Raw genomic sequence first — 13515 nt, forward strand, 5'->3', positions numbered from 1 at the left:
GCAGTCGAATAATCAATAATATTACTGTAAGACAGACAAGACACTATTTCATTGAAACTCTTTTAAAGTTCACATGATTACACATTCGTTCAGTAACATGAACAAGAGAAGATTCAATGAAACTTACAACAGTGAGAGTTCAGTATAAAGTTCATGTTTTAGTCCATATGGCTCATGCACATTAGAAGTCTTCTGAATTCATATGATGTGTGAGGAACAGATGGAAATGTAAGTTAATGACTACAGAAGACTCAAATGTAGCACACAGCCAATGTGTTGTACTTTAATTGTGATGGTATCATTTTTTCTATAAAAACCAGCTGTCCACTTTCATTGCATGACAAATATCCAACAAAGCATCTCCACTTGTGTTCTTAAGAAGAAGGGAAACGATGCTGGTTTTAAACTCACCCTTTAAATGGTGTCAATATTTGGCATGACTGGCGTGTTAATATTTGAGCAGCTGATAACAGAAAGGTTGTGAGATTCCAGCTGATGGTCCATGTTCGATACACAATGAAGATGTATTAAACTTCATACCAGCTTGAGATGTTATACAGATACCACAATCACAACACAGCTGGAGCCACATCAGGTCTGGATCGCCAGAAGAAGAACACAAGGATTTGCTTTGCCTTTCCTCTCGATACAAACACACAAACCTTGTGATTACTAACAGCCCATTACTCTCTCTCTCTGTCTCTCTCTCTCTCTCTCTCTCTCTCTCTGTCTCTCTCTCTCTCTCTCTCTCTTTCTCTCTCTCTCTCTCCTTCCACCACCCCCTCCACATAACTTCAGACTCAATGGAGGGATATTGTTCATGATGTTTCTGCTCAGACTGTGGCCAGATGGCCATTCTCATCTTTAGCTGAATTGCACCCAGAACGCTGACTCACACACATTCCCACTGCGCCGTTCAGGTCGGAGGCGATCAGTCTCAGATGATATTAGTATTCATTTAATGTTAGAGTCTGTGGATTGGTGAGAGCTTGTCTTCATAGCTACAATAAAGTCAAATAAAAGCTGAAAATATCTACCTGGGTAGAAGATGACATTTGAATTTGGCCATGTTCAAATCTTGATCATTTTTACTATTATTTTATTTATTTACTTAAAAATATTTTCAGATGTTAAATGCCGTGGTTAATTCTGCGGTTGAATGACTGTGATTTTAAATGTACCTGTCCAATTATGTGCATGTAACACAATGGTCTAGTTTCGCAACTGCATGTGAATACATGCAATAATACAAAAATGTCATGACCGAAAGGACAAGATCCCGGATACAGGCGCCCGAATGAGCTTTCTCCACAAGGTGGCCGGGCGATCCCTTAGAGATAGGGTGAGGAGCTCGGTCACTCGGGAGGAGCTCAGAGTAGAGCCGCTGCTCCCCCACATCTGTTCCGGATGCCTCCTGGACGCCTTCCCGGGAAGGTGTTCCGGGCGCGTCCCACCGGGAGGAGACCCCGGGGAAGACCTAGGACACGCTGGAGGGATTATGCCTCCCGGCTGGCCTGGGAACGCCTCAGTGTCCCCCCGGAAGAGCTGGAGGAAGTGTCTAGGGAGAGGGAAGTCTGGGCGTCTCTGCTTAGACCCGGCCCCCGCGACTCGGCCCCGGATGGATGGATGGATGGATGTGTTAATACAATCAAGCACCTAGTGATCGGCTGCCTAGTTTAGATGGGCATCAGCTCTAACTGGGCTATTTACAGCACCAGGAAGTTTTATTTAGACATCTGCCTCCACTAGGCAGCTGTGGGTTTAGGACACACAAAGAGGTTGCTTTGGAATGAAAAATACTAATGGATTTCAGTTTGGAACATATCAAATGTCAAAAATCCTCACTCATAATGCAAACTGTGTGAATGATGTATAATGAAAACACTACTGAGTCCTGTATATTTATATTGATGTGCCTTTAAAAAAAAATCGTTTTGCATGTCTTATACCACCTGCAAAAGAGACGAGAGAAATGAAGCCATTCAGCTGGCAGAGTGGGAAATTACTCCAATGTTTTCCAATTACATTTATTGAAGCATATCTTGGAGCTCCTCCAGACTTGGATTTTCTTGTGGAATAATATGAGAGAGGTGTAATTTAAGCACTCGTTAATATTGTGTATGTTTTGGAGGATGCTAAGAGGAAAACACTGAGATGAAATCATGACTGTGTCATGAGGTAATAATGATTGATTGATTATTGACATGTAAAAATGATTGACAGAATTGTGTCAGCATAATGACAGTATTTGTCACAGTCATGTTCTGATTCTCTGTCTTGTTTTATTTCTAGCTATGGTCGTTTCCAACTTAAAACGGAAAACTTTTTTTGCTTTTTGGTTGTTTTTTTAACTCAACAACAGCGTTTTGGGGGCCTGCAAACGCAGTGTTTAGTCTATAGGCATGTGCGTTTGGCGCATTTTCTGTTTTAAGAATTTCTGTTGTTGTTGTGTAAACGTACCCTCATTTTCTCTGTTTTACATGTGTTCTAGTTCTTCGTTGGTTTTCATGGTTTCTCATTAGTTCTCTCCTGTTCCCTGTTTCGTTGATTGTCTTCAGTTCATGGTCTTGTGTTAACATTATGTTGGTATGTGTATGCTTTTGCTATTTGTGTTATTAAAAGTCTGTTGTTAAAGGATTAGTTCACTTTCAAAAAAATGTTTGCTGATAATTTACTCACCCCGATGTCATCCAAGATATCCATGTCTTTCTTTCTTCAGTCGAAAAGAAATTAAGGTTTTTGAGGAAAACATTCCAGGATTTTTCTACACAGAATGGACTTCAATGGCAACCAACTATACCAATGTTCAAAGAAGGTTTACATGTCCATCTCAATGCAGCTTCAAAGTCTCGACACGATCCCAGTCGAGAAATAAGAGTCTTATCCAGCGAAACGATCGGACATTTTCTAAAAAAAAAAATATATATATATATATATATATATATATATATATATATATATATATATTTACTTTTTAAAGCTACACTGTGTAACTTTTTTAGTTGATTCTTAGCAAAAAACACTTAGTTCTTTCAAAAATATATGTGCTCATTAATGTATATTTACTTCTTTCAAGTAATAAAGTATTCTCTTAAGTTTATAATCTGCCATTGAAAGTACATACGGGTGAGGGGTTCGAATGCCGGTCGCCATGTTGCCCCTCCATCTTGAAACTACATTAGCCAAAGAGGGACATGCCTGTAAATTCAAGCTTTGCCTTATGCATTTTTCACTCAGTGACACCTGACGAATGCGAGGGGGAGATTACTCACGAGCTCGCGAGTGCCGGCAGATTTGAAAGATAGTGTGGTGTGTGTGTGTGTGTGTGTGTGTGTGTGTGTGTGTGTGTGTGTGTGTGCGTGCATACTCACATTTGAAAGAGAGAATTAAAACGTCAACGCGACAGACAAATCAGCAAGACCATAGTCATATTGGAGTAACTTTTCCCAGATGGAAAGAGCTCATGAGGAGAAAAGATTTTAAAACGGACGCCGAGGTTGCCTGCTTTCTTCTCGACAGGTAATTCAGCCTGTTGTAATTCATTTGTGTAAATTCGAAGTTTTATAGTTCCTTGTCTAACCATAGCATGGTTGTGCATAACGCCAGAACGACCTCTAGTCTAACTTCATCCCCATTGACGGAGTAACATTGACCTTGTAACATAAATCTGTGCTGCGACGGATCACAGGTAATGAATAGTTTTAAAGGCGCAATTTTTTAAGCTATATATAAAAAAGGACACTGTAAATTTTAGTTATTTTTAATTGCTTTTACTTTGTACACATTGTAACGTTAGCCTAATCTGATTATGCTGGGATAGCCGATTCCAAGGTTGACGTTTACCTCCTGACATCTGTCCTGTAGTTTTATTCATTTTAGACGTATTGTTTATTATTGTCATGGACGAAGTCGATAACTGGAAGCCATGTTAATCTTGGAATAATACGGCCACCGTAGGAGTTAAAACGCCCTCGGAATTGAGAGGAACAGAAACTAATATTCACTGGGTAGTCATATACAATTTCACCGCTAGATGGGGGTAAAAATCACACAGTGTAGCTTTAACCACAAATGCCCGTCTTGTACCATCTCTGAGATGCGCCACGTATTGCATCATCACGTTGGAAAGGTCACGGAAAAAATAAAAATAATAATAATAATAAATTAAAACAAAGATGTCGGACGATTTTGAAGTTGGAGGAGAAAATGAGAGTTTTTTGCCCTTCCCTTCCTTTCTGAACCGGAGTACACAGCATTTGTGGTTAAAAAGTATATATATATATATATATATATATATATATTATTTTTTTTTATTTTTTTTTTTGATAATGACCGATCGTTTCAATAGATAAGATCCTTATTTCTCGACTGGGATCGTTTCAAGACTTTGAAGCTGCATTGAGACGGACATTTGAACCTTCTTTGAACATTGGTATAGTTGGTTGCCATTGAAGTTGCCATTGATAAACTGAGAATATTTATTTTCCATTTGAATTGGTTCATTTAAAGGTAGACATTTCAAGCTTTCTATAGATATATTTCTCATGTCTGTGAGGCAAGTTGTTGTTTTTTTTATTATTTAACAGACAGACATACAGACCAAAATAGTGCAGTAACGAACAATCTAGTAATTCCATAATTCCAGAAGTGAAATAAAAGTGTGTAAATGTATAGGTGTGTGTGGGTGGGTGTGAGTGTGTGTGTGTGTGTGTGTGTGTGTGTGTGTGTGTGTGTGTGTGTGTGTGTGTGTGTGTGTGTGTGTGTGTCTATGCATAAGCAAAGTAACCATTTATTATTTATTACCATCTTCATTACCATCACCACCACCACTCCTCACTACCATCATACTGCCAACATTGTATTAGTCAATTTTTATTTTTATTTTTATTTCTAGCTTTTCTCCTATGTAACAATTACCATTGTCAGCACTCTCTATAGATACATTAATTTTTAGATAGTGAGATAATAATAGAAGATAATATAATAAGATAATATAAGATAACCCTCCCCCCACATCTCTTCAGTCCCTATTTTCTCCTATACTATTTATTTAGTTTTTGAACTTTCGGTTCATTTTTGTGACGTGCTCAATATCACTGAAATTGAGACAGCAGAAAGCACATCCTGTTTGCTTTCATTATTTTACAAAAGCAAAACGTTTTGTTGTTATTGTGAGTTTACAAAAATTAAAGTAGACCCTTTGCAGTTTGCATTATGCATTAGAGTATTTTAAGTTAAATGCAGTGATGCACTGGCGCCCGTATGTCATGCAGTACACTTGAATACAGTATGCGCCTAATAATACCACACATGTGTCTAGGTTAGCATTAGAGCGAGCGGACTTTACTTCTACTAACGTAAAGTTACAACTACTTACATGTTTCAAGTGATAAGCCATATTTCAGGTCGATGAATGATGGGCGAATGTTTGGATTTTCTGCCGTTAACGATCTGTCTGTTAAAGCCTGCATGATTTCGCCACTTCCTATGGAGTTTTTTTTCTGCGACTAACCGACTAATAAAATTTTGGTCAACCAAGCCTCTTCTAATCGACTAACGGTTAGTAGACTATTAGGGGGCTGCCCTACCTTTCACTGTCTGCCCCGTGGAGGAAGAACTTACCAGCCCCACTCCAGACCCAGAGCCCAGCCAGCCGTCAACCATGCCCAAAACGGAGCCAGAGCCAGAGCCCACCGTGAAGACTGAGCCAGAGCAATCGCAAGAGGCTATTTTTGTCCTGGAGCCCGAGTTCAACGAGCTGGCAACATCGTCCATCATGGAGGGCATTTTAATGGATTTTGAGGGGATGAATTGGAGCCCCACCTACACTCCCTTGGCTGAGGTGCGTAATGAAAGCTGGAGCTCGACTGATTTGATATTGGATGAGGACTTATGTGATTAGCTGGATGGGGTGTTTGCTATGCTACAGTCACCGCTGGTCCTATACAGTCAAAAGGCAGTTAAGTCGTCGCTGGCTAAGCCCAGTTCCAAATCTTCACTGATTAAACCCAGTTCCAAGTTGACTTCATCATCTAGCTTCTGTCGTCCAACCTCAAGTCTCCTTTGTCATAGATGGTTCGACACAGCCTCCATCTCCCTCCTCCATTGTCAAAGCCTTCCAGTTCCTCTGCAACATCCCCGCTGTCTCCCTTCAGTCCCCCAGCTCCTCCAGTGGTACAGATCTGCCTGGGGCTTCCCAGTCATCAGCTGTGAATCCCTCAAACCCACCTCAAGCCTCCTAGCCCTGGACTCCACCTCGGTTCAACGCTCTCCCGGCTCCACCATGAACTGCCGTCCCTCAGGCTCTGCCAGGCTCCCTCGTCCCTCTGGCTCCATCTTGGACTTCTGAGTCAACAGCTGCACTTCGACCCTTCACCGCTCTGGCTCCGCTGGCCTCCTCATTCCCTCCAGTTCCTCCATTGTCCTAACTCCCGCCATCTCCGCCCCTGTCTGCCAAGCCCACGCCTCCACCTCGGTCATGCCTGCAGCTCCGCCGTGGCCCTCCAGGTCTTCAGATGACCCCAGTCAGTCATCTCCCTGGTTCTGCTCTATCTTTCCACCAGGCTCCACCATGGCTACTCCCTCCATCGGCTCCACCATGGACCTTTATGTCTCTGCTCTGGGTCATCCTCCTGCTGCTCCCATCTCTGCTCTGGCTCCTCCCACCTTCATTTTTTCCCTGGTCAGATAAACATGACTGGTGGAATGTTGATTGACAGATGATTCTGACATGGTATATGTACTACTCATCACTTAATCAAAAGAAAACGAGTGTGCCATGCACAATAAGACAGATTGTGACAGACAGACAGACAGAGACGGATGGATATGTAGATAGATAGTTAGATAGTTAGATAGATAGTTAGATAGATAGATAGATAGATAGATAGATAGATAGATAGATAGATAGACAGCTAACTGACAACAGCATAATTTAAACCCATTCATGAACCTCTCCTGCCTCTGAGGACACTTCACACTGCCGTCTCCTCATTCATAGAGTGAGGCACTGAGAGGACGAGCAGCCATCCGTCCTTTTCTCTCTGTGTCAATGCTATGATGGTTTTTATCCTTGAGAGCTGGAGGAGAGCGAGGAACTGTCTCAAAATGAGAGGGTCATGCTTGAGTGGTCCGCTAGTGTGAGCTGGTTTAAGAGCAGCTGGGATATGAGTGCTTTTATGATGGATTATAGAGATAGCAGCACTCTTCTGTATGAAATGAGGCCTGCTCCATTTCACTGGAGTTACTTTTTGATAAGGGTGTGTCTAATAGAGTGAAGCATCTCCAATCGTCCAGCAGGAGATTTGTTTCATTATTCGACTGTGTGTTATAATGAGTGCTGATCCAGCGCTGGAGCAACAGTAGTGTTCACTGCGATACACATCTCATCCCTTTTTCCGTGGTTTTTCACTGTTTTAGTGAAACTGCCAGACAAAACTAAAACACACGTGTACATGCTGCAGATATACTGATTAACAGTGGCTTAATTGATTTATTTTTTTATAACACTGAACCCCAACAGATTACTCTTACTTCACATTGCTGATCCGTTCATTAATCCAGTGCCGACAGCAGGAATGATGTTATCAAATGAAGTGTCACAATCTCATTGGAGACTTATTGAGCTGGTCAATATGAATGAATGTGTCCTCAAATCACTATGTCATGAGAACTTAGTTTCATGATACATCACAGCAACTCAGTATGTTATTGACAATGTGTAAATGATTCTTCTGATCATATCTAATTCTAGTGCTTCTGTTTTCAGTTCAGACTCGGAAGTGAGGAAATTCTCAGCTGCAGCGATGATATCTTATAAATTGTTTATCAGACAAAAAAAAAAAAGATGTCTTGGCTGTCGCTGTTTTGTGATGTATAATTCAGCATACCTGTGCCAGTAAGATTGTTAGTTAACACTGCTTGTTCTTGGGCAGTTAATACAGTACATTTCTTTATATATATATTGTCCTGTAGTATAAGCTGTGCCTGGTTTCCATGGAAATCCAACCAGTGATGCTGTGCAGCAAAACAGCGGCATCACCATCATCATCCATCCTCTACAAATGTGACTGTGGTTTTTCAGATGTTCTGAAAGATTTTTAAATTCATTACCTCTCTCATCGTGTGGAAATGAAATCCAGATTCACAATCCAAGGGCACTCCATTTATTGAGAGATGATCAATTTATGTGTTGAAAGTTTCAGGTGGCAGACTGGATTTATGAATATAAAATCAAATCTCATCAGTTCATTTATATTGCCGGAGCAGTGAGATGATCATGTGTCGTAAAGCTGTATTAGAAATGTTAAGGAGGCTTACTTTTTAGTCAAATTGATAACACTTTACTACTGTGTAAAAAGATGTAGCCTGGGTTCTCCCAAGGTTGAGATTCATTCCTTGCCCTCGTCGTGGGGGATGAAATCATTATGTGTACTTTCTAGCAGCTCCAGAGGTGGACAATATGAACAGTCTTTACCACCATATAAGCCATTTTCAACAAAAGTAAGGAACGGCATCACATTATAATTCTGCATGAAATCAGGGACATTACTAATTGAAATTAAAGCCATAGCCTATATTTCTCAACATCTGTCACTTGCACTGATAAGCTAGAACATTATGTCTGGGTAGAATAGCCAATCAGAGAGCCCATGATGACCCCTGTCCAAAGCACAATGGACACGTGAGAGAAGGAACTGGACCTTGGAGAAGTGGAGGAAGACATATGAAAACATATGATTTATTGAACTATATAATTTTACCTATGTAATTTCTTTTGTTCCCTATGTTGACAATCAATGTCATTGAAGGTTTAAACAAAGTAAAAATTCAAACTTGTGAATCATTTCAAAGGATTTTTCTCCTGTTTCTAAGGATCTATACACAAATCAGTTAAAAAGAGCTTGTGTACACTGCGAAATAAAAACATTTAGAGAAATGAAAACAAAGAAAAATACCAAATAATCAATAACGGATTATGAGAAGAGCTCCTGCTAAGAAAGAGCTATTGATAACAAAAGCTCGAAATTGAAAGTCGCTGTTTTTAAAGACTTTAATAATCATTTGGGAACTTGCGTGTCAAACTCCAGCTGTCAGTGAGGACCAGCTCCCATGTTGAGGACCAGCATCCCATGTTGGGGACCAGCATCCCATGTTGGGGACCAGATGTTGGGGACCAGCATCCCATGTTGGGGACCAGCATGCCAAACATACCTAATGCGGGTGAGCAGCAATGCTGGATTTTTCAGCAGGGGTCGCCTGTGTTTGTGGACCTCTCTAACCTGTGGTTTTAAAGAGACTGACCCCCATTTCACAGACATGGCTTAAGCTAGTCTCAGACTAAAATGCATGTTTGAGCTGTTTTAAATGAAAGCGTATCTTAAAATCTTAAAATAATCAGTGCCATTGTTTTGTCTTAAGATGCACACCAGTAATGTTTTTTTCTAAGACACGTTTATTAAAGCTAAATGTCCTAATTGAACTAAGGCCTAATCCTGGCTTAATCTAAACCCTGTCTGTGAAACCAGGCCTTTGTTACCTGTTTATTTTTGTGGTATATTTACCTGTTTGTCAATAAATTTCCACTCCTGGGTTCTTCTACAATCTGCTGTTTCAGTGTGTGCCGTTACACCTGCAGCATCCAATCTTCTTCTCATTAATACAGTTTAAGAATAATTTCCTCTTCATTTGAACAAAACCAACCAACATTTAAATCTCTTAATTGCCTTTGAACACTCAGACTTGTGTCCGAGTCATGACGGCACTGATATATGTGCCAGACATCACTTTAAATATAACATAGCTAGATTCAAGTCAAGTCAAGTAAAGTCAAGTGAGCTTTAGGGCCCTATTTTAACGATCTGAAACGCAAGCATCAAACGTGAAACGCAAGTAACTTTGTGGGCGGGTCTCGGGCGCTGTTGCTATTATACCGGCGGGATAAATGACTCTTGCACCCGACGCAAATCTAAAATGTGTTGGTCTGAAGCAGCTTCATTACTCATAGGTGTGGTTTGGGCGTAACGTGAAATAAACCAATCAGAGCGTCATCTCACATTCCCTTTAAGAGCAGGCGCGCTTGTTCCATGGCGGATTGCTATTATAACGGCGGATTTGCCAGGAGCGGTTCACAGCCGAGGAGACCGCCGTTCTCGTCAGGGCCGTAAAACACAGAGAAGTGACATTGGGGATGGAGAAGCACACACAGATTAGCTTCGGTTAAACAGGCGTATGATAATCTGGGTAAATGTGTAAGCTAGATTTATGCCTATTCTTTCACATCTTCATGGACACCACAATGATTTCCCTCGTGTGGAATATTTTTCCTTGTAATCATGTATGGTTTTCAAAATGTGAACTGCTGCTTCTGTGTAGATGAGAGAGGCAAAGTGTGTGTGCGTTGTGCACACGCTACATTATGGCCAAGCATGCGCCCTTAAAATAGCATCTGAATAACATGCGCAACGCTCCACTGACTTTAGACGAGGTTTTTCCTGGTCTGTGGCGGAATTGTTTTCTGGAACTGCAAAATAGCACCAGGGAAGTATCTCAGAAGGCAGGAGTGTATTTTATTCTTTACTTTACTCTCCTTTAATATTTTAAAATGCTCTCTAGGTATAGGCAGCTCACTATGTTCTGGAACAGAGCCATTCCCTCTGTCTTCCACGATGAGCTCCAGGGAAAGGCTTTCACACTTATTACTTCTGAACTTTATGGATAATATTCATGTGTTATTTCACATATTAATAGATTCTTTTATTTCGTTCTCCTTTCCTCTGTACTTGTCAGCACACAGTTACATCTTTAATAACCAGCCGACTCCTAGGGGAAGTGCATCCTTGAGAAGGATTTCATTAGAGCGCTCTTCAGTTCTCTGCCTAACAATCCACACATTTTCTCCAGCAATCACGTTCCTCACGGAAGAGCGTACAGGTGGCTGTGCGGGATGTAAAATACTGTCATCAGCTCCTGTGATCCTCAGCCCTAGTGATAGTTTATAAGAGACATTTCATCTGTTCCTGCTTTAAATGAACTTTCCTCTAATGAAAGCTATAGCCATGCCAGGTTTATTTATAAGGGCAGCCGATGGGCCCGTGTGAGAAAGACTCAGATCAGCTGACTGTGTTTGATGATCATTATGCCTTGCAAACACAAACATGCGGTTTTCTGTGACGTATTGAACAGTGTTGTTGTGAATTCTGCTTAACATTTCGCTAATTTGAAAATATCTAGCTTGTTAAAACAGAGATTTTAAAGTCAATAATCGTATTATCCACAGTATGTGCTATGTATTTTTATGCTTATTAGGTGCTCAATCTAATTCAAGGGCCGACACTGTAAGTATTTTTATGTTTATGTGTGTATAATGATGTTAGTGATGCTAGTATCAGCCTGGACGAGTGGAGTCTCTCCTGTCTTTCTTCCGAGGAGTGATATGTGTATGATTGCATTACATAACACAATATCAAAGCCAGTGGCACTGATGGGAAAGAAAGATGCACAAATCAAAACATCTGGTAGAGAGAGCTTTGTTGGGTTTGAACAATAGATGTAGTGTTGAACATGAAGACAGTCAGTGTTGTCTGCACACCTGCTGTTCCTCTGTGAACTTCAGGAGAACTCACGTCATACATCCACTAAAGATCACCAGCTGATTCAAACACATTGAGACTTCAAGCATAATGAAAAAGTCATGTTGGTGAATAGAAAAGATCCTGCAGAAGTGTGACTTATGTGCCACTGTATTTTTATATTCCTCACAATGTGCACGGTTCATATTCATTTCAGTTTTAGATTGGAATAGACATGTTTTCCTGAAGCCTCTTTAAATGGTGCCTTAACAGGTAATAAAAAGCCTTGCGCTCAGGATTGTCCTCTGAGAGTACAGATGTAGTCCCCTGATACAGACGTCTATATCCTCTATCGAGTGAAAAAGAGCACTGAAGGAGGAGCAGAGAGTTTGTGCCAGCGAGACGCGAGTGCTGGAGGCAACAATGGGTCGAGGAATGGAAAAGCATTAGTCCAGATGAACTCTAGAGATCTGGAGACGGCAATTACGTGCCCTCACAAAGCAGAGGGCTGCAGAGGCATTATGGGTAGCCGAGACTCCCTCTGGTTCATCACAAAAGTCTTTGTTGCAGCCAACAAAACAAGCACCAGATGCCTATTATGGACACACACATGGAAATAAAGGCATGTTCAAGTGTTTTTCCAATGACAGGTGTGGTGGCAAACAATTTTCTATTACCGAGTAAGAGACAAACATGTACCAATTGTCTTTAAAGATTATTTATTCCCTAGCAAGGAAAGGTCAGCAATCATACGGTCATGCAAAGTGGCTGTGACAACGAGAGGAGGGCATCCTTCATTCTTTATACTGGCTCCCCCAAGGTTACTTCTCGAGGCTAAATGAAGATCACATTGTTTAGATTTGTCTATCATATTCTACCTTTGAATGGAGATCCTCTATCTCCGTCATACACTTAGTCACACATTAACTTTTTGTCAAGTCACGTACACAAGGTCATACACATACTAGGGCTGGGTAAAAAATATCGATTTCTAGATTTTAATCGATTCTCATTTTTACGAACCGATATCGATTCTTAAATCCCAAGAATCGATTAGTCATCCTGTTTTCAGTTGATGAATGAATGTAACATTGTAGCACACATCCCATCCAATAAATCGCAATAATCTTTGTGCTTTGTTACTATTGATATGAAACAAAGTCTCAGATTTCAAATTATGTCCATTTTCTTACGAAATTCAAAAACATAATTGCAGCTTGTAAACAATGTCATGTAACGTCACATTTACCTCAGAAAAAACATATCCAGTGACCAAACTCGTTAGTCAGCTAGAAAAATTAACTCTAGAGGAGCATTTTGCTAAATATATGCACCATATTACATATTCATTATAATTTTTTATATTCTTCCATTTAAAGCATGTTTGAATAAATCTGGCAGGTTTTTATGATAGCCACCATTTAAATGTTTATATTTCATATAACTTTATTATTATAAAAATAAATAAAAGTGTAATTTAAGTGTTTGTATACAAATCAGTTAATTTTTACCTTCAATATTACAGTAGGCTAATGAAGCCTGTAGGCTACAACTGACTCCCATAGTTTACAGCATTAGTTAAGAGATTTGTTTTCCTTGTATTGTACCTGATATCCAAAATAATCAATACTGAATCGAATCGAAATCGAATCAAATTGCAAGCTTGTGAATCGAAATCGAATCTAATTGTGAAATTTGTGTCAATACCCAGCCCTAACACATCCATACTAAGATTCTATGAATATAAGAAAATGCAAACATATAGAACATATAAAATTTCTTCCACACAGGGGAAAAAAATGGACAGGAGAGGGGTAAGGACAAAGAGACCCTGTGTGTGTGAGTAAATGTGAAGCTGAGGACTCGCCACTGTGACCTGTCAGAGGATCTCATTAGTCTGAGCTTCAGCACTGGGAATTCTTGGAACTTTCCCTGAGGAAGGAGA

At 40.3% G+C, this 13515-nt stretch overlaps 1 protein-coding gene across 1 annotated transcript in view; it reads right to left on the bottom strand.

The window, feature by feature from the left end:
* Window positions 1–6974: 6974 nt before the first annotated feature.
* The window catches only part of bub1 (BUB1 mitotic checkpoint serine/threonine kinase), a gene marked incomplete at its 3' end in the record, with an annotated part of 54554 nt that continues 48013 nt past the window's right edge, over window positions 6975–13515 (bottom strand). The window contains exon 14 of the mRNA XM_079888729.1: window positions 6975–7079. Coding sequence (XP_079744855.1) covers window positions 6975–7079 — 105 coding nt within the window. The remainder of the gene's footprint in view (window positions 7080–13515) is intronic.

Source organism: Squalius cephalus (assembly GCF_949319135.1).
Source record: "Squalius cephalus genome assembly, chromosome: 12".
In the NCBI taxonomy this organism is placed as follows: Eukaryota; Metazoa; Chordata; class Actinopteri; order Cypriniformes; family Leuciscidae; genus Squalius; species Squalius cephalus.